Here is a 20,538-nt window from a genome sequence, read left to right as displayed (position 1 = left end):
TGGCAAGAAGATTCCCATACATAAAGCACCGGGACGCCCCCTCCATCGATGCTCATTGAGGAACTGCACAGCGAATGGACACTGGCAGATTAAACCTATACGCTGCTCCTACTACAGTTGGTATACAAGCTATCTTCCCCTCAGACTAGTTGCGGTAGAAGTAAACAGAACACTGGCTGCTCCTGCATCCTCGCCTTTACGACAACAATATCGTAGATACCACAGGTCTGGGTAGGGTGAACATTCTCTAGCTAGCAGTGATACATCGCGGCCTTCTCCTGCCCGAACATAGATTCCGATATCACCTAATCAGGGACTGCAAGTGCACTCTCATCGGTGGTTTATAGACAGACTGCATTGTGCTCATGAATATAGGCTCTGGCCTCCCCCGGGAAGCACATCTAAAGCGAACACCATCGAACGCTTCTAGTCCCAGCAACAGAATCAATATGGGTAAATCAGACAATCGACAATCTAAATTGCCCTTTGAATCCGCGACTGCCAAAAAGGGGACAAGGAACGCATCGGATGTAGGAGGAACACAAAACCCATCTACGGCAGGAGCGAGCTCTAGCTCTTCCACCACAGATATACAACAGCTGGTACAAGAAATGAGACAAGGATTCGCCACAGTTGTGGATAAAGTAGACCGCATGTCATCTAGGATGGACGCTATCGCACACAAATTAGATGTACATGAAGAATGAATCAAAGAAACTGAAAGGAGAATCTCAGATAATGAGGACACCACAGCCTCACATACTACACAAATCGCGAGAATGGACAATATCCTCAGAGTAATTGCTGCTAAGAACGAGGAATTGGAGGCTCGCAGCCGGCGCAATAACATCCGCGTAATAGGTGTGCCGGAGTCCACCAACACGGGGCGTATGGAGGATTACGTGGAAAAGATACTCCTTGCTACGATCGGACCAGAGGCACTCTCTAAACAATTTATAGTCGAGAGAGCACACCGCTCTCGCTTGGGCCGTGGCCTAAACCTGGGACCCCACCGAGATCCATCATTGCACGGCTTCTCAACTACTGGGACCGTGATGTGGCATTGAGAACAGCACGCACAAACCAGACTACCATATGAGGGTGTTAGTTTCTCAATTTACCCTGACTTTACGCCAATAGTACAATAACAGATACTTAAGTTCTTGGAGGTTAATAAGTAACTCCGCGCGCTAAAGATAGACTATGCTCTTTTGTACCCAGCGAAGCCGAGAGTAACCCACCAGGGAAAACAGCATTTCTTCCCGAATCCACAATCAGTGGAAGATTTTTTGAAAACTTTGCGGCGTGCACGGCAAGGTAACGGGAATCGAGATTAAGACGGGCAGGAAGGCGAGCAGTCGATGGATGATGATCTCGGAGTTGACGTGCTGATCGTTGGGGTACCGTGATGCCCCAATAACATACAATTTGTGATTCACATGTGGACCTCTATTGAGAGCGGATGACGCTGTGGGGCAGGAATGCCATGGAAAAGTATTAGACTGCTGGTGGTAATGTATTCCAGGCACCACCCCCCCTCACTTGACTAAGCATACATAGGGCCGAACAGGACGAAGGGCAAGTGCAAGGGGGGGTGGATTTGTGCATACCTTGGATGTCTCCAGTAGGGAATACCCCAATGTTTATGTTTGTTACATTGCAGATATTTGGGGTGTTTAGCCAATATTGGGGGAGGGGGTGGGATGGGAACTCTGGCAAGTTGGGGATGCTTCAGTGGGAGGGGAGGGGTTTATCAGGAATTGCATAGCATTGCATGCTGCCATGAAAAGGTATGGTGTTTATTTACGAGACAGAGACAGTTATAGTTGCAAGGCGAATGGGGTGCGCAGCTTGCTAGCGAGAGGGAAGTTGGTATCGAATGAGATAGGGCAGAATACAGACCTTCCGAGACATGCTTGCTTACATGCCACTCTGACTGAGGTAAATCAGTCAGTGGGTGAGGGGGAAGGGAGAGATAGGTACTTTGAGGGAATAGGCATGACACAAATCCATATTTACAGGCATTCAGGGGGTCATATAGGTGGGGCACAGGGAGAATCCTTCACTGACATGCGTAATGTCAAGTCAAGTCAAGTCAGGAATTTATATAGCGCACTACATACCCAGAGGGTTTCAAGGCGCTTAGGAAGGGGAGGAGGATTACTTGTCAAATATCCATGTTTTAAGTTGCTTTCTGAATGCTAGGTGGTTCTGGGTAAGGCGAAGGTGAGTGGGGAGTGAGTTCCATGTTTTAGCAGCCAGGTATGAGAAGGATCTGCCTCCCATGGTGGTCTTGTTGATGCGAGGTACAGTGGCCAGGGCTTGGCTGGAAGAACGTAGTTGGCGGGCGGGGGTGTAGAAGGACAGTCGTGAGTTGAGGCATTCTGGTCCGATGTCGTAGAGTGATTTGTGTGCGTGGGTTAGCAGTCGGAAAGTGATTCTCTTATTGACGGGTAGCCAGTGGAGGTCTTTCAGGTGACCAGAGATGTGTTTGTTGCGTGGGATGTTTAATATGATCCTGGCTGAGGCGTTTTGGATTCGTTGGAGTTTTTTCTGGAGTTTAGCGGTGGTACCTGCGTAGAGGGTGTTTCCGTAGTCCAGTCGGCTCGTGACCAGAGCATGGGTGACAGTTTTCCTGGTTTCGGTGGGGATCCAGCGAAATGTTTTTTGTGATACTGATCGGCTATGGCTGACAATAATGGAACATCTTACATAACCGTTCTTTCCTGGAATGTCCGAGGGCTTAACAATGCCAGAAAAGGCAGACATGTTTTAGCTTATTTAGAACGCCAACGGGTGATCATAGCATTATTGCAAGAGACCCGCCTCGCATCCCGTATGGCACATACCTTTGCGAGCAAATGGGCAGCCGTGAGAGTGTTTTCTTCCTACTCTTCCTATACCAGGGGTACTGTTATTTTGATCAAAAAGACCCTCCATTTTTCAAAACTTGGAGAATTCAGTGATGCAGAAGGGAGATATACTATATTATGGGGCAGGCTTGGTACTGATACAATTACCATTGTCAACTGTTATGCACCAAATGTAGACACGCCAGAGTTTTTTACAACATTGTGCGGCAGAGTTGTCGATATTGGATCAATGCACATACTTTGGGGTGGGGATTTCAATGTGGCAATAACCCCTGCATTAGACAGAGCAGATGGATGTATGCAATATAATAGGAAATCCAAAGATGCTATGTGTGGTATAATAGAAGAGGGAGGATTGATTGATAGCTGGCGTTACTTACACCCTGGGAAGAAGGAGGGCACACATTTCACATCCCACACCAACACATGGGCCTGGCTAGATTACTGCCTCCTCTCTAAAGGCCTGAGCACGGACATGGGCAAGGCTCTGCATTTAGCCAAGACATACTCGGATCACTGCCCTGTATCAGTGCAACTTAAGCTTCCTGGGTACGATAGAGTCAGACCCTCGTGGAGACTGCAACCCACAGCCCTGCTAGACAGCGCTTTCAGCACGGAATTGGGGGAAGAAATTACTAGTTTTTTTCCCTCTGAATAAAGGATCAGTGAATAGTGTGGAGACGATATGGGAGGCCTTTAAAGTCACAGTGAAAGGGTTCTGTATAGCTAAAAGCTTCGGGATATTAAGAGACATAGGGGGCACTATACACAAATTGGAGAGAGAGTTGAAAGCATTGGAAGCGCGGATGGTTAGGACTAATGATGGGAGACTCCATAAAGTATTTAGACAGAAACTCAGAATTTGAAGAAGCTGACAGAGATGAAGTTTAAGGGGAAGCACTGGGTGGCCTGTAGGTACTGCGAAGGTGAAAGGCCAGGACATGCATTAGCTGAAATTATCAGGCATCCCCGGTTTGGAAACACTGTACAAGAAGTCACTACAAAGAATGGATGGCACTACAGGGACACAGAAGGAATTCTCCAAGCCTTTCATACACACTACAGAACGCTTTACACGACTCATGGGCACACAGCAGAGGGCACCGAAGAGTTTTTTGACGACATAGCACTATGCTGGTTAAGCGACGTACACAGGAAGTTCCTAGCGGCCCCCCTAGAGCTGGATGAGATTAGGGTGGCAATTATGTCATTAAAAAATGGCAAGGCATCGGGCAGCGATGGATTGCTGGCTGAATTTTACAAACACTACATAGACATCATGGCCCCAGTCCTTAAAGAGGTTTACGAAGAATCCCTGGAGATTGGAATATTGCCCTGCTCGATGCAGTAGGTTATTATTACCTCTCTCCTGAAACCAGGGAAGGATCCCGTAGACTGCGATTCTTATCGTCCGCTGTCCCTTATCAATTGCGACGCCAAAATATTGGCCAAGGTATTAGCCACACGTCTTTCCCTGCTTATGACCAAAATAGTGCTCCCAGACCAAGCAGGATTTGTCCCGGGACGCTCCACAAGTCCCAATTTACGCACCCTTTTTTCACTAATCCAAACCATAGCGCCCGACCTACTGGTCGCCGCTCTATTTCTGGATGCCACAAAAGCATTCGACTCGGTTGAGTGGCATTACTTGTTCGATGTACTACATCGAATGGGATTCCCCAAATTGTTTATATCATGGCTCCGTTTGTTATACACGCAACCCACCGCTAGGGTTCTGATTAATGGACGGTTATCCACACACCTCTCGATCACAAGAGGAACTCGACAGGGGTGTCCCCTGTCCCCCCTGTTGTTCTCCATAGTGATAGAACCCCTAGCTTGTCGGATAACACAATTACATAAGGAAAGCGCTTTTAACTGCTTCCAGAGGCAAATAGGGGTATCATTATACGCGGATGACTTGACGCTATACGTCAAAGACCCCCAGACGAACCTCAACCCATTGTTAAGAGAATTTTTGGTGTATGGGAGGATGTCAGGCATACAGATAAATTGGAGTAAATCACAAGGTTTTCCCCTCACCAAAGCTGTTAAGAAATTTCAGCTAATTACCCACTCGAATGGTGTGGTTTGGACCTCCAATACCTGGGAATAAAAGTATCTACAGATAAGGATGAGACGTTAAGATTAAATTAAATTGACAGATAATATAACACACTGGATCTCATTACCGATCTCCATGGCGGGTAGAGCATCACTTATAAAGATGGTTATTTTACCACGATTTCTTTATCCATTCTCGAATATACCCTACTATCCGGGTGCATTCTTCTTTGCAACACTACGTTCAGAATTACTGCGATTGTTTTGGGGAGGGAAGCACCCGCGCCTAAAATGGGCTACGGTAACGTTGCCATATGATAAAGGTGGGTTTGACGTACCAGATTGAGGTATATTATTTGAGTGCATAGGTGCAATACGCATACCACTGGATCGTCCCAACACCATATATATGGCCATTTCATACTTCTCACTCAGCGCGGGGACACGCCGGGGCGCGGGGACACGCCGGGGCGCGTAACCATGCGCTTTACAAAATTCCATAATAATAATATGCCGCAACTGGCAGCAGAGGACTGGGTGGCACATCCGCTGCCACTATCTGGCCTCATACACGGCTCAGTCACAGCGATAGACACCAAACACCACTGTATTGTGCACAATGGATGCCTGGCGACGCATAGCACGTAAATTACAGGTGCAGCTGATATACTCCCCACAGATGCCACTCACATATCACCCTCAGATGCCTCTTTTACAGGAATCTGGATTTCAAGCGATGTGCAGACGTCTAGGGATTACTAAATGGAGAGATTTATTCAAAGATGGGCAACTTCGAAAGAAGGAACAATTGTTCCAAGAGCTACAGCCTACCCCACTTGAAGTGTTCTATTACATACGCCTCTCACAAGGATTGAGGGGGGTACTTCCGGATTACCCGACTGAACCAGAGATAGTCGCCCCATTGGACAAGATGTTGAGCTCTGGCGCAGACGGGCACTTAGTGTCAAGATTATATAGAACATAAGAACATACAGCCAAGAGGCCGATAGCCCGGCTCGTATGAGATGGGGGATTGATATTGGAAATGAAATCACAGAGGAACAGTGGTACTACTGCTGTGCTATAACTGCTCACAGATCGTCGAGCTGCCGGCTAAAAGTTATACACTACAAGTTTCTACAAAGGCTTTATTATACGCCGGTACTGAAGCTAAGATTCCAATTATCAGAGGACGACAGATGTCTAAGATGCAAGGCGGAAGGCGCAGGGTTCATACACCTAGCATGGGAGTGCCCTGGGGTGTGGGACTACTGGACGGATTTGCATACGGCTATTCAGGCAATAACTGAATGTCCCTTTGATAAAGACCCACTGATTATGTTGTTGGGGTATACTATGCAGATACCCAAACAACATTGGAAACTTTTTGATATAGCACTATTGCTCGCCAAGCGCAGAGTAGCATGTCGATGGGGGCGTGGCAGGGCGCCAAAATTTAAGGATTGGCTAGCCGATATCACACATTGCCAGGAGCAACACGCTGTATATGCTGATACGCTACTGCAGACCTAAAGATATCTGGGGGCCCCTCCAGGTGTATCTCTTGAGCATTGCAGATACTTCCAGTGACAATGAACAATGAAGTGACAGTGGGTGAAGAAACTATCTCCCCCTTGACTGTGTAAGCAGTGATCTAAGTCGAAATCAACTATCTGTGAATTACATTAGATGGGGAAAGCATAGATGGCATAAGGCATATTACAGTCTCACAAGTAAGGAATAACTGATTGCTTTACAATGGTATCTACATTATCAGTGCCAATAGCAATTGCACACATCATTGTTAATATTGTGGAATGTTGAAATGCAGTGCAGTGTTGTAAGTCTCGGATGTACTGGACAGATGACTTTTTTTCTTATTGATCTCAGACTCATGTCATCGTAATATTGCTGTTTAATGATTAACATACTGAATGCAACAGATGTTTTGATTCTACCTTAGTGCCTCAATGACACCTGGTGCGTGTATTTATTGTCTTATTTGTAAGGATTGTGCAATTGCCTTCTTCTCTCTTTTTTGTACTTCCTTCTATATTGAAAACCATATAAATAAAGTTTAAAAAAAAAAAGGCATCCGTGCTACGGCACATTCGTTGTAAAAAAAATTGTTTCGAAAGACTATCACTGTAAACTCTTTTCCGTTGTAAAGCCTTGTGAAGGCTGTTTCCCCATGTTATACAAATTTACAAGATCTTTCGCAATGTATATTTTTAATATACAATGGAAGCACGTTTCCAGCCCAAAAAATAGTGACAACCTCAAAGATATCTACAAATGAGAATGTAAATTTTAAATGCAACTCCTACATTTATTTAACCATATATGTTTATAAATGTAACATAAGTATTTACGTATGCACTCTACATCGAAAGCCAATACAATTATTAATCAATACGAATATATGTCTAATGATTCGTGCCTACCTGAATGTCTATTATATCTTTTTTTAAATGAAAAACCTTGGGCCAATGTCTAGCACGTGATTGTAAGTGGACCGTCATTTAATTACGCAGAGTGATCATGGTGTTCATTTTAAGTTGAACTATATAGTAGACTTAGATCAACAAAGGTTGTACTTGTGTCACATGAGGCTGGCAGAGCGTTCCTAGGAAATCAGTCAACAGCAGCTATCTCCTAGTGGGGCTTCAACCTTGGAGAGTATGCACGGGTACCTTCCCTTGCACTACTTTGCATTCAAATGAATGCTACTTGAAGAAATCTCCTGTGCCCCGTTTATTATTTCCTATACTTCATTATAGCCAACATTCCGCCAGTTTGCTGGAGAAGCCGCATCAACGCGAAAGCACTAAGGAACTGCAAATGCTTCTATTGGGGGGAGAAGTGAAAAAAAATCCTGCGGATCCATTAACACGCTGTAGATTATTACCCCGACAAATAGGTCTATGCCGTTGTGCACTTTGAATGCTTCTTGTCAAAGCAACATAGTACAACATATCAAATAGGTTTCGTGTTGATCACACAGAACTCCTACTGGCACACACACCACGCCTCCATAGATCCTGAGCAGGAGGACAGGCGTTCGCTTACATCGCTCCTAAAGCATGGAACGACCCCCCACTCCACATTAAAGCCTCCTCCTCCCATCTTGCATCCCTGAGGAAGCCGAAGACCTGGCTTTTAAATTAACCAATCTACCCTAGGCAGGTTCCCTAGGCAGGATCCCTAGGAAGGGGTAGGCACACACCTGCTCAGCGCCAAGATACCCTCGCGGGAGATAGTGCGCTTTACAAATACACACGATATACAGTCATGCACAGGTTGCATACTGGCTTGTAGTAAAATGCATATCCTGGACAGGCTGAAGTGTGTCACTGCGAAATGTACAGTGTTTTCACAATGTAATGTGCATTAATGACAAGCTGCTTGCTTGGTGCAGTGTAAGTTGGTGCAAACCTGTTGCTTAAAGAAATGTAGACATATGCTACTGAATAGAAAGGAGACTAAAAACTATATCTCTAACTTAATGACTTGCATAATAACGCCTCACTTATTAAAAAAAATGATCTACTACAGTTTGAAAGCCGGTCAACCAAAATTGCAATTTAAACAAAGGACTCGTCCAAGAAAACATTTATAACTAACTTGCTTCTTAATTCTACTGCACAAAGAGATCCCATGGGGAGAAATTCTGGATTCGTTCCAAAAACAAGCCATGCACGTACGTAATATTTTCAGCAGACACATATTGTACTAGTGAATTCCTAAAACTTGCAAATATCTACCCCAATGACATGTAGCAATGAAAATGATGCCGCCTTCAACTAAACTTTCCTTGCAAGCGTCCAGCCAACAGATATGCCAATTCTCAAATCCAACAACTAAATAAATCCCACATGCTAACAATGTACAAATGAAGGAGGTGAAATAAATTGATAAAAACAAAGGTATCCATGACCAAGATACCAATAAAATGAATAGTCAAATTACTTCTATTTCAGATGGCTCAATTCATCGGATTACTGCCTTTTTACTGTCAGCACATTAAAAGATTCAATAAGTAAACATAATTGATAAATGTTAGCTAGATACATACCTGTGTTACTGTTAGAACTTTTAACATTATACACATATTGTGAGGCCTTTAGAAATACTGCTTGAATCGAACCGACAAGAAGGTATTTGCACTGCATTATCAAACGGATAATGCAATTTTAGACCGGACGTAGAAACAACAACTTATGTACAGCAGCCTATCCAACCTCTGACAGAGCTATAGGTTTTAGGTCGACATCTTCAGTGGCGCAAAAGTCTAAAGTGCATTCCCAAAGTACTCACCCAATTTTTGTCTTCTCTTTCTGCTTTGACGACAGACCAGTTTTGTTTTTTTTGCCCTCCTTGTCCTTCGGCTTGGATTTCATTTTCCGCCCCCTCTTCTCTGTTCTTCCTTCAACAGAAGCAGTAGGGAAATTTTCGGGACTCATGACCCGTGGAATGTTACGCTCCCCTCGCTCCTTGGCCTTGGCTATTGCCTCCGATATGATACGGTTGGCCTTCTCTTGCTTGCTCTCAGTGTCCACCTTTTTTTTCTGCCTCCTCTCCGATGTTACTTTCACCTGGGTATTCTGCAGCTTGGAATATGTCCCTGAACCATCAGTCTTCTTGATGGAAGGAGGCTGCAAAGAAACAGAAGCACTCATTACAAACTAGGCATTGAGGGTACTTTGAATAGCTCACATTTTATTTAATTTATAGCAGAATGATAACATTACTTTGCTCGGGTACACGAGTGTGAAATGAATCACTGATGTACGGTTCCTGCTTTTTAAGCTGATATCCCTCTCAAAATTGTGAAATAGTCTTTCAGTGATTTTCTGAGGATTCCTTGGCACTCATCTTATTATCAGTCATTTCCTAAATATCATCACGTGCACACACAACGTAATTCCATGTTAATATTGATACTTCGCTGCAGTTGCCTTCTACCAGCACACCATTCGTATACCATCAAAACAACATTTTCTTACGCATAGAAAACCCCGAGCCAGTGCCAATCAATCATATTATATGTAAACGATGCACACACATTGTTCAAGAAAAATGTTTCAAATGCTCTTTCCCTTACATTTTACTTAAAAACACTTCACACCTTTTTTTGTATAGCTGGAAAATTCTTTATCAGAAATCCAACAATCGGTCAAAAACCCTAGAAAATGCAAAAATGAACATGATCCAGCTTTAGAAATGTCAGGGTCCTCCCACACCGAAATACCTGCATCAAAAAATATAACAGGACGTCATAAAATTGTGTCATTTTCTCACCCTTGAAAGTGCTTAAAAATGCAGCGCATTGAAAAGCCACTGGGAATTGCCATGCACATTCTGAAACCGAATCCAGCGCCCTTCCCTGGGTACATGTTCTTTAAGCGCCTAGTCCAAGGTTTCCCAGCTGTGCTGCAGTAGTAGGAGTGAGACAGGGTTTGAGATCGCGCAGCTGAATGCCACCTTAGGCCCGCGGGCTATAACAAACAACCACGGCTTCAGAAAACAGCAACAAGCTCAAGATGGCGATGCAATGCGAATCCCGCCGCAGCAGCCAGTAATAAGGAAGGTTATTCAATCCCATTAGCCTTTTAGCCCAAGTGAACCCCTCCTCCTCCCCCTCATTCAGGCTTTCACTTACCCTTCCTCTTGGCCTCTTCACTGAAGACATGGTTGGCATCAGACAGTCGCGTACCTCTTGCTTTTCCCCCACATCGGGTAAAGCTCAGTAGAAAAACATTGAAAAATGATTGCTGCTAAACAGCCCGGCAGCCGAGATATGCGCAGCCCTACACCAGTACACATTGTAATTTAACATATCCTATCCTCCGAAAAGTACAGTCCACTGTGCGTCCAATTCCAGCAAACGGGAAAAGAGCAGGCAATCTTCCCTGAAGAGCAGATTTTCCACAACAGCTGTAAGCAAATAGCCAGATTCCAACAAAGCAAAATGAACGCACAAAGCATCAAAATGCATCAACATGAATATTAGAGATGCCGTTAAAAATACAGAGTCGTTCTGCAGATGTAGGCCAGCAGATGGTGCTACCCGTTATTATTCTATTACACTTTGCAATTTAACCCCCGCTGGACCGCTTCTTCCTATCCGTGCGGTTAACTATTACACCATCACAGTTTTCAGAAACGCGAACCCCTAAAGGGAAAAGCAGGTTTAAGAAATACAGGAATTAAAAATTATAGCGTGTTTACAATTGCTGATGGCAGTACTAGGGTAAAAGAAAATGTCTAAACCGCAGCAAGAAAAATCACGATGAGTCGGCACATAAACGGGTTGTTCTAATTATGCAGTAGTTGCATTTAAAAGCTAGTTTGCAAAGGTCTTTCCTATGTGAGGGATAATATCCTATGGATACAAAAAGATCATAAGATGTGTGGTTTCTGGAACAATCTGGAATTCGTTTGTGCTCGGTTGAGCCAGAAGGGCTTGCACGAGAACAGCACAATCTTAAGGTTGAATAAAAGGTCCAACCTGATTCTCTGCAAAAACCACAAAAAAGAACTATGAATCGTTCAATTTTAAGGCAAAAGTCCAGTATTAATGTGACAATATACGCATTCCAATAAAGAACACACCATATTAGTTGACTACACTATTTGCTATGACGGCGGTATGTACTCCGACTTTACAACACAATGGAGAATAAATAAGTTATGTTGAAATATTTAAAAGATGTGCATAATGGAGGAAGACCACATCTCAAGCAGCTGCGCTGAAAGCAAATGTGCTGGTTGATAAGGTATGGGTTTTGCCATTCCGTCCCTTTAGTTAAGACTACTTATTTACTTCATCAGTTATGTGGACAAAACGTCAAAACGCACTTTGGGTCAATCATAAAGTGTCATACTGTTTTCCAGTTAACTGTAGGAGTGGTTAGTACAATCACTACAGTCCTTCCAGCATGTAATCCTATCATATTTTCATACTAATCCCTTGCAATAAACTTTTGGCTCCAGTGATATGGCAAGACATGGGTGGCACAAGTGGAGCGACCTACTGAACCGATTGACGGGGGTGCCGGTGGGGAGCGAGGCAACCCACGGCATACGCTCCTTGAGGGCCAAAGAAGATTTCAGCAAAAAGCCACCAGCCACAAGGGCAGGTGGACAACCTCCCTTGCTTGGGTTGGAGCCCCCTACCCCTACCCTCCCCCTCCCCTGAAAGCCTGCAGTCTGTAGTAAAAGGAAGATAGAGTCCAGCTGTACAGGTAAAACACTTCTTTATTGTAGCTTGGTTGCAGGTGATGAAGCGGACTTCAGGAATAAGTTTAGAATTTGTTGGCAGATTTAAACTCCCATAATTTATAATACATTAACGAGTGTTGCATGTTTTTGTATTAATTCAACCTAGAATAATGTGCACCCTCACAAACATGTGGGTCTAATAATATGTGCTCTTGTCGCATTTGTCACTGTGTTTAAATAATATATTAACTTTGTCTTTTGTTTTGTCAGACATTAACTGCGGCTGTTTAAAACAATAGAATGTGCATTTTCTTAAATGTGCTCTTGTTTATGTCGTGTCTTTCATGTGACAGTGTTTTGTTAGTCTTTTGTGCATTAAGCTAGGTATCAGACTAATGAGTTAACATTAGTGAAGGGGGTGGGTAACAGAATAATTATCATTACTTGAATTAATTGATGTCTTGTGTTTCCTTGCATACTAGAGTCTTGCTAAAAAGAGGCCTGTGGCCTATTTCTAAAATGGATGTTTGAAGTCCAGTCGAGTTGGGCCTTGCACAGCAGAGAATGAAAGAAAACATTTTCTTCATAATTCTTTGAAAAACAAACTCGCGGAAGCTGAGCTGTGCTGAATGTTGAGATAATCATTGTATAACTTTCAATGCAAAGGACAGGACATAGCGGCGGAAAAGCTTGAGCAGAGGAAGTAACGAACTGTTTCATTAAATGTTGCAAGCCTCGGAAGAGTTTGTAACACACGTAGACAAAGGACAATGCCGTTCTTAAGGAATATGGTTTTTGCAATGTGAAAGGCGAATGACTTCATGGACTGACATTTCTCGACCAATCACACTTCGAGTTGGTCTTCTTTTTGTATTCTTTTAGTTAGTCTTAGATAGAGGAAAGGTATAAAAATTGCCCCCTTTGAAAGAGCTCTGTTGGCTCGTTCCTGTGCTCCAGAGATGCTGTCGGACTTTTGACTCACGTAAGATCTTTTCGAACTTATGTTTTTCCCTTTAGGTTACTTTAGACAAGTTAGGGAAATAGGGTTTAGGGAATGAGTTCTTAAATTTTTAAGCATTTCTCATGCTGATTTGATTTAAACTGACAGTCTAATGTGCCTTTCTAATTAAATAATGCTGTTGCTTAATAAAATGCTAATAAAGAATTAAATTCTTAAATGCTCTTTGCTCGATAAATAAAGTTAAAATAGATTTTGAAATGACAAGCTTGGCTTGGTAGTTTAGTCTGCCCTGTTTCCATGATGCACTGGGCCAGGGACGGACTGATTTGCATATAGCCAGGTTCTGAGCTGGGATGGTGCAGTGAGATAAATAACGGTGATGGATCAAGCCCTGATCTTTGTACTGGGTAAGAGTGGTCTGCTTAATTCAGACACTCTGTTCATCACCACCCCCTTTTCTGAATCGTTTTTGGCCACTATAGGTGTGGCAGGGTATACTCAGACATGAGCCCCTTTCTCACTGCACCATCAGGATTCAAGCAAGCCGGGCCGAAGACGGCTGAAATGCCAGAAACCGGTCCCCGGTAGCTTGTCTCCTTTCTGGTGAAGAATTGGCTTGGTAGTTTAGTCTGCCCTGTACCCATGATGCACTGGGCCATGGACAGACTGATTTGCATATAGCCAGGTTCTGAGCTGGGATGGTGCAGTGAGATAAATAACGGTGATGGATCAAGCCCTGATATTTGGACTGGGTAAGAGTGGTCTGCTTAATTCAGACACTCTGTTCATCACCAGCCCCTTTTCTGAATCGTGCAGGGGTAAAAGGGGCTGAGACAGAAGCGTCTGTGGCAGAAAAGAGGCGGCAGCCGGCTCAGGCTGCAGTGGTTTAACGCCCCACTGCTCTCTTCGACTAGCCCTAGGACGCTACTGAGAGTGACCTTTGCTCCCTCAGGCCCTTGCTCTTTGGGCTGGGAGCGTGAGGTGCAGCGGCAAACTATCCCCGTGTCCCTGAGCTGTGGGAGTCGGCGGCCGTATCGAGCTGTGTGGCGTGGGCCTGGGGCCCGAGGCCCCCTCTCCTACCCTTGACCGGGGGAGATTCCTTGCGACCAGTCAGACCTGGGCAGGGAGGCCGTTGGGCCCGGTACTCTCCTCCCTTTAACGCCAGAGTAATCTGTGGCTGCGGAAATGGTGTGGCTTGGATGAGGTATCCAGGATTGAGAGAAACAGCAGCTACATCAGGCCGCAATGAGCAAGGCGACCAGAAACATGAACACAAAACTAAAAGTCAGTGGAGGCTTGGTGCCACAACATTTAGATCACCTTTGTTAGGTTTGGCAGCATTTCTAACATAGGGCCCTGTGTGCGCCATATCATGGTATTGGTGCCTAGACAGGACAGTGGCCCAGCAGGGGCTGAACAGTTGCAGGCCTCATCCCGGGGTGGGCATCATGGAGAAGAACAAGCTACCCCATACCTAGTCACAGGGCATGATCGATAAATTCACAAAGCTCACCTCCTCTGCGGAGCCCCGCCCACCCCGTGGGGGTGACTCTCATTCATTAGAAGTGTCTCCCATTTTTCAGGTAATTTAAGACCTCTGCTCCTTGGTCGAGGGAAAAATAGGTGAACTCCGAACAGACATATCACTAATATGTCAGGATCCACGTAACACCGTTGACAGTCATGGAACCGAAACCAGGATATCTGAAGTGGAAGACTCCTTTCAGGTCTGCCAGTTTAAAGTGAAGACCCTCTGCGCACTGTGGCCCTGTTGGTGGAGGGAGCAGAGGACACGGAGGGCAGATGAAGAAGAAACATAGATGTAGTGGGGATTCCAGAGGGGACGGAAGGTCTGAACACTACCACTTTCATTGCTACCTGTGGCTTCAAATATAGCTGCTGCCCGACAGTTCACAGTAGAACGTAACCACAGATTCTTGAACGCACTGCCCGGCTGGTGCCCCACTCGAGGCCTATTATCAGGGTCACTGGAATTAAGTGACTGGGTTGCTGCAGCAATTTTTGCATAATTGTATAGTTGCCGCACTTTCCACATATTCCATCATCTGGGCATTATCTGCAGATTTCAACAAAAAAAATGTGTTTCAAGCTCAAATAGTTCAAAAGTGAATAAAAACGCAGGTGCGTGTTGACAGGCTGTTAAAGGACCTTTGCAAAGGTTGACAGGTCACCTTTCTGTAGTTTATTGCTATATGAGGGAATTAAACTGGTCCTAATGAGGTACACCCAACACCCAGACAGTGTTACATTTAAAAATGACAAAAAAATTAAGCAATACTATCACAAAATGTGCTGCATAATGCACCTCTTCTCGCTGCATGGTTTACTCAACCCTGCTGCATAATTTGACCCTCCCCTGCTGCATAATTCCAGTGGCCCTACCTATAATCAACCGCATATACAACTATGCAGACTGCAATGCTGTACTGCGGGCCTCCCTATCAAGAGAAACGCTGCACTGTGGATCACCAAAAGGTATGGGTTTTTTTGGGCTACATCCTCAAATTGCAACAACAATGCCGCTTCCTTCATAGCTTCAAGCACAAACTGAGGGCCATGGACTTTCAAAAAATGCTATTATTTTCCTGCCTACCTCAAAGTGTTTGGAGGCAAAGCTATGTTCTTTGACACACCTGAGGCCGCATGGGAATGGGTGGAAGGGAGACCTTGCCTAAAGACTGACGCTGCGAAGATAAACAGGACTTCACTTTGGACCAGGAGGCTCCTCCGGAAAGGCAAAGACTACAGCCCCAATGGCAGGGGCCTAGCACAGAAGGGGCTCTTGTGGTCCAGAGAGTACGGACATCAGTGACTATCAAACTGTCTCCGACAGAGATGTCCCAATGACTGTCGAACTCGGGCCACCCTAGTTCTCCTAGGCTCCCAATCTTTAAAGACTTTTCCTTTCTTGTCTCTCCAGTCAGAAAGCTTCTCGATTGCCCAGCACCATCACTGACATCTGCCGTTTATTCTGTGATTTCCTCATGATATGTATGTTTGAAGCGGGGACAGCTCCCTTAATCCACCTGAGGGATACCAGACCTTGCTTCTTTATTTATTTGGGCATCATTAGCGTAAATACTGTCCAACACTCGGGGAGATATGGACTCCGGTACACTCCGTTGACGTTACCCCAATATTGGTACTACAACAGATACTTGCCGTTTTAGAAGCATAGGGGATGAAGGGGTTAGTGTTAGGATTTCTTTAAGTACACTGTACGGGTGCCACCTACTATTGCACTCATGCACCCACTGACCACCTCTGTCCTTTCTTTATCAAGTTCTGCAGTGCTCATGAATGATAGGATACCTCTGGAGAGAGGACCCGGGTTCCTTAAGCTTCTCACCTGCAAGGGCTGTTAGACAAGATCAAATGCAGAACTATCCTGAGGGCGGGTCTGGATATCCTACTTCTACAGGAAACCCATCTTATCGGTAACAAATGCCACGTCCTAGCCCCTATGGAGTTCACAAACGTGTTTGATTCTGGGTTCAACAAGGGTCCAGAGGGAGGAGGAGCTACGCGGGCATCCAAGATGGTCGCGTGAGCAGAGAGCTCCTGAGACCAGCGCCGCCCTTCTTGATCTATCCTGCAATTATCCTGGTCACTTCAACGGGCTTTTGAAGTGCTACTCTCACTGATACCGTCAATCCTTTTTTGGCCAAGATCGGACCTCGGGGACCATTTTTACATCGTCTCCAACTTTCTGGCCTAACCCCCGACGCGACCGGGGTCTCTGCTGCCTAATATGGCCGAGCTGTAATGCAACAACAACGGCTGCCTGGCATCTGCTCCACCGGTGGTGTGCCACTTTCACTTTCGGTTTCCAGCCCTCTCGTCTCTGACTCCTTGGGACCTGCTACTTCACCCGGTCTGCTGCTCTCACTGTGAACGCTTTCTTTCTTGGTGCCGGCTAGGTGGCCCGTGGCACTCTCTCGTGAAACCAGACTTTGTGGTTCGAGACTTGTCACTACCCCGCTGCACCCGGGTGTCCCTGGCCGGTGCTGAATACAACATGGCAACGAAACCCGAAGCGGAGAAACGCAGGAAGACCACTACTCGTGGGGGGTCGATCCAGTCCAACATGATCGAGCGCTATACCCAACCGAGAGGTTCCCCCGGCGCTGCCAGTCGTGGCTTGGAGGACCCGAAGACAGACATGTCGTCTTACTCAGAAGTATCCCTTCAGGACCTGTTGGCCGCCATTGCAGGCCTCAAGGCCGATATGAGTCAACAATACGAGGCCATCGTGTCCAAGATAGACACGGTGGCGGTGGATGTTACTCTTATTCGAGCCGATTTGGCCAAGACGAACAAGAGGGTCAAGGCATTGGACTTAAAGGCATAGAGTTTGGTGACGGACATGGCGGAGGCACAATCTGAGATAGGGAATTTGCGTTCCTCACACGACCTTTTGCTCAAACGCATGGAGGACTACGATAATCGGGCCCGGCGGAACAACATACGCTTGGTCAGAGTGCCGGAAGACAATGGTGCCGCCTCGATCGATTTACTGGTCGAGGAACTTATTGTCGCTAAACTCGCTCCCGCAGGTCTCAGCAAGTTTTTTACGGTCGAGCGTGCCTATCGCTTCCCAGGTGGTCAGGTGAAGCCAGGGGGCCCTCCGAGGCCTATCATCGCTAGACTGTTTCACTTTCGGGACAGAGACGCTATCCTGCAGGCCGCTCGTAAACACGGCCCGTTGAAGTACGATAATAACTCTGTCTCGATCTATCCTGATTTCACCCACCAAGTGCAACGGCAACGTTCTGGGTTCCTTGGAGTGAAGCGTCGTCTGAGGGATTTGGGACTGAAATACGCAATGCTGTTTCCTGCTCGCTTGCGGATTGAGTTCAGAGAAGGAGCCTATTTCTTCGATCAGCCTGATCGTGCTAGTGACTGGTTGGACTCGTTGCCGAAAGATGACACCGAGAGTGGAGGCTCCGGCGGCGCGGAAGGTGGTGCGACGGCCCAGGTTTAACGTGGGCCCCCAGTGGTCCGACTTGAGACTGTGAACTTTACAGAGTAACCTATATTGTGTGCTTTATGATTGTGCCCGTGGTGGTGCGGGTACGGGTGGTTTCTCCATTCCTCCTCGGGGGTTTCTTTGTGTAGATCAGATGGGGTGACAGGCACACTGCAGTTTGGGGTGGCTTTTTAGTCAGCAGGGGTGCAGGGTGGGGGGCGTTGTAACGGGTTCTTGGTTGGGGGGTGGTTGGTGGGGACTTGGTTGTGTTCTGTGTTTTCTGTTATTTCTCTCTTTTCATGGTATATTACTGATTGCAAGTATTCTGGATCTGTGGTTATGGGAGGGGGTAGGGTTGGGTCGTTCTTCCTGGGATGGGGGGGGTGAGATGCAGGTTTTCTTGGAACGTCAACGGTTTGGGTGACAGGATTAAACGCGGCATTGTGTTACAATTTATAAGGCGCCATGCCCCTGATGTTGTGTTCCTCCAGGAAACCCACTTGATCGGTAATGCCTGTAAAGCTCTTGACCGTCGGGGCTACCGACTGGCCGCCCACGCTGGTTTCACCTCCGGGTCTCGGGGAGTGGGTATAATGGTTAAATCCTCCCTGGCCCTTGAGATTGATGATGTTGTCCTAGATGATCGGGGACGATATGCTGCTGTCTCGGGGAGGTGGGAGGGAAAGCCAATTGTGTTAGTGGTTGTGTATATCCCCCCTGGGCTGCAGGCCACCACGTACGCCGATCTTGGCAAGACTCTTCTTGGTCTCCCTGATGGTCTGCTGATCATGGGTGGAGACTTTAACTCCGTGATGTCTGGCGAATGTGATCGACTGCCCCCTAGAGTTCTGCCGCAGTCCCAGATGTAGCTCAATGATATGACTGAAACTTTTGGTCTGGTGGACGTTTGGCGTTCGCTGCACCCCACCCAGACGCAGTATACTTTCCACTCTGGTGCACATGGCAGCCTCTCTCGGATAGACTACTTCTTTATGCTGGCTTCTACCCTATCCTTAGTACGGGAGGTTCGTCATCTCCCCCGGGGTATCTCGGATCATTCCCCCTTGCTGATTAAGATTTCTGTGGGTGGTCTTTTTGGTAACAGAGTTCCCCCTGTTCCCCCCTGGCATTTTCGGAACCCCCGGCTCCGCTCAGACTTGGTGAAGGCTATTGACTTATTTCGATGAAAATGTGGGTACGGTGACCTCCCCTACGGTTCTCTGGGAGGCCTTTAAAACGGTCATTCGGGGATCCGCACTGTCTCTTATTGCTGCTGAACGGAGGGCTAAGAGGGAGGCCGTGCTGGCCCTTGAGACTGAAATTGCAGCGCTTGAAAGTGAGCTGGGTGGGGATGATACGCCTGCGCTGTTACACACTTTGGAGCTGAAACAGGCGGATTACAAGGCTTGTGTGACCGATGCTGCTAAGTTGATGCGAGCGAATCAATTGGGCCGGCTGTATGATGTGGGTGACAAGGCGAGCAAACTCCTAGCGTGGCTGGATAAGGCTGAAAGAGCGAATCGCGTTGTGCCCGTTATTGTTCGCGAGTCTGGTGAATGTGTGTCTGACCCCGGTGAGATTGTTGACTGTTTTGTTGATCATTTCCGGAAGGTTTATACCCCGGTGAGTGATCGTGATGAGGCTGATTCCCGTTTGCTGTTGCGTGATATAGCTCTTCCTTGTGTCTCGGAGGAGGAGGGCCTGGCTCTGGAGGCTCCCTTTACGGTGGATGAGATTGCCCTTGCTATCAGATCTCTGTGATCGGGCAAGGCGATGGGGCCTAATGGTTTGCCCATCGAGCTTTACAAACTTCGTCCAGACAAGATGGCAGCTCATCTCCGCAACATGTTTCTGGACGCGTTTGAGGCAGGAGTCCTTCCGCTTGAACAGCGCCTAGCTACTACAGTGGTCATTTATAAGGATGGCAAGCCCCGTGATCGCTGTACTTCCTACCACCCCATTTCCCTGCTAAACGCAGAACCTAAAATCCTGGCCAAGGTTCTGGCCAATTGGTTGTTGACGGTGATTTGTGACCTGATCCATCCGGATCAATCCGGCTTCATACCACATAGGAACATGGCCCTTAATCTGCGTAGGCTTCATGGTGTTCTCGCGAGAGCTGCTACTCTCACGGAGCCTGCGGTGGTGGCCTCCCTGGACGCTACGATGGCTTTTGACACCATTGAATGGCCTTATCTTTGGGCGGCCCTCTCCAAGTTCGGCTTTGGCCCTAACTTTATTGCGTGGGTCAGGCTTCTTTATGAACAACCGCTGGCCCAGGTCGTGGTAAATGGCAGAAGTTCTGACCCCTTCCCATTGGGACGCGGCACCCGTCAGGGATGTCCGCTTTCCCCGCTCCTGTTTGCGTTGGCACTTGAACCCCTTGCGGCATGGCTCGGTGGGAACCTTCGATTAAAGGGATCCGG

At 46.5% G+C, this 20,538-nt stretch overlaps 1 protein-coding gene across 5 annotated transcripts in view; it reads right to left on the bottom strand.

Moving 5' to 3' along the window:
- Positions 1-20,538, bottom strand: part of CHD9 (chromodomain helicase DNA binding protein 9) — a 2,197,083-nt gene that overhangs the window by 1,790,458 nt on the left and 386,087 nt on the right. For 4 of the 5 annotated variants that reach the window (XM_086945174.1, XM_086945175.1, XM_086945176.1 and 1 more), the window contains exon 5: positions 9,255-9,592. In XM_086945174.1, the coding sequence (XP_086801300.1) occupies positions 9,255-9,592 (338 nt within the window). Of the gene's footprint in view, positions 1-9,254; positions 9,593-10,599; positions 10,982-20,538 lie in introns of those variants that run through there. The other variant, XM_086945178.1, reaches the window with a different exon arrangement.

The sequence above is a fragment of the Lissotriton vulgaris genome, chromosome 12 (assembly GCF_964263255.1).
Source record: "Lissotriton vulgaris chromosome 12, aLisVul1.2, whole genome shotgun sequence".
In the NCBI taxonomy this organism is placed as follows: domain Eukaryota; kingdom Metazoa; phylum Chordata; class Amphibia; order Caudata; family Salamandridae; genus Lissotriton; species Lissotriton vulgaris.
Note: the sequence above shows the minus strand (reverse complement) of the source record. Positions and strands in the feature narration are given on the sequence as shown.